General features: G+C 48.9%; 1 protein-coding gene across 1 annotated transcript in view; it reads right to left on the bottom strand.

Annotated features, from left to right (window-relative positions):
- The window catches only part of LOC119588147 (twitchin-like), a gene marked incomplete in the record, with an annotated part of 124,648 nt that overhangs the window by 40,475 nt on the left and 83,895 nt on the right, over positions 1-278 (bottom strand). The window contains 1 exon segment of the mRNA XM_037936853.1: positions 33-168. Coding sequence (XP_037792781.1) covers positions 33-168 — 136 coding nt within the window.

Genomic DNA, 278 nt, shown 5'->3' with positions numbered 1-278 from the left:
GGCATACACACACAATCACAAAATTCACTTACGGAATCTGGCCTTAGCAAGGTGAGGCTTGGTAGGATCGGACGGTTCACCAGGACCAGCCTTGTTAACAGCTGTGACTCGGAACTGGTAGGTCTTGCCCTCGGTCAGGCCAGGGACACGGCACTCGGTCTTCGGACCCTGTGGAGGCGGGGGAGGAAAGGGTTATTATAAAGTGTGAAAATCTGTATATATATACTTGTTTCCAAAAAGAGCAAAATGTGAGGGTGAGAGAAATCAAATGGAAGGTG

This window comes from Penaeus monodon, chromosome 23 (assembly GCF_015228065.2).
Source record: "Penaeus monodon isolate SGIC_2016 chromosome 23, NSTDA_Pmon_1, whole genome shotgun sequence".
Taxonomy (NCBI): domain Eukaryota; kingdom Metazoa; phylum Arthropoda; class Malacostraca; order Decapoda; family Penaeidae; genus Penaeus; species Penaeus monodon.
The sequence above is the reverse complement of the archived record's forward strand: the minus strand, read 5'-3'. Positions and strand labels throughout refer to the sequence as shown.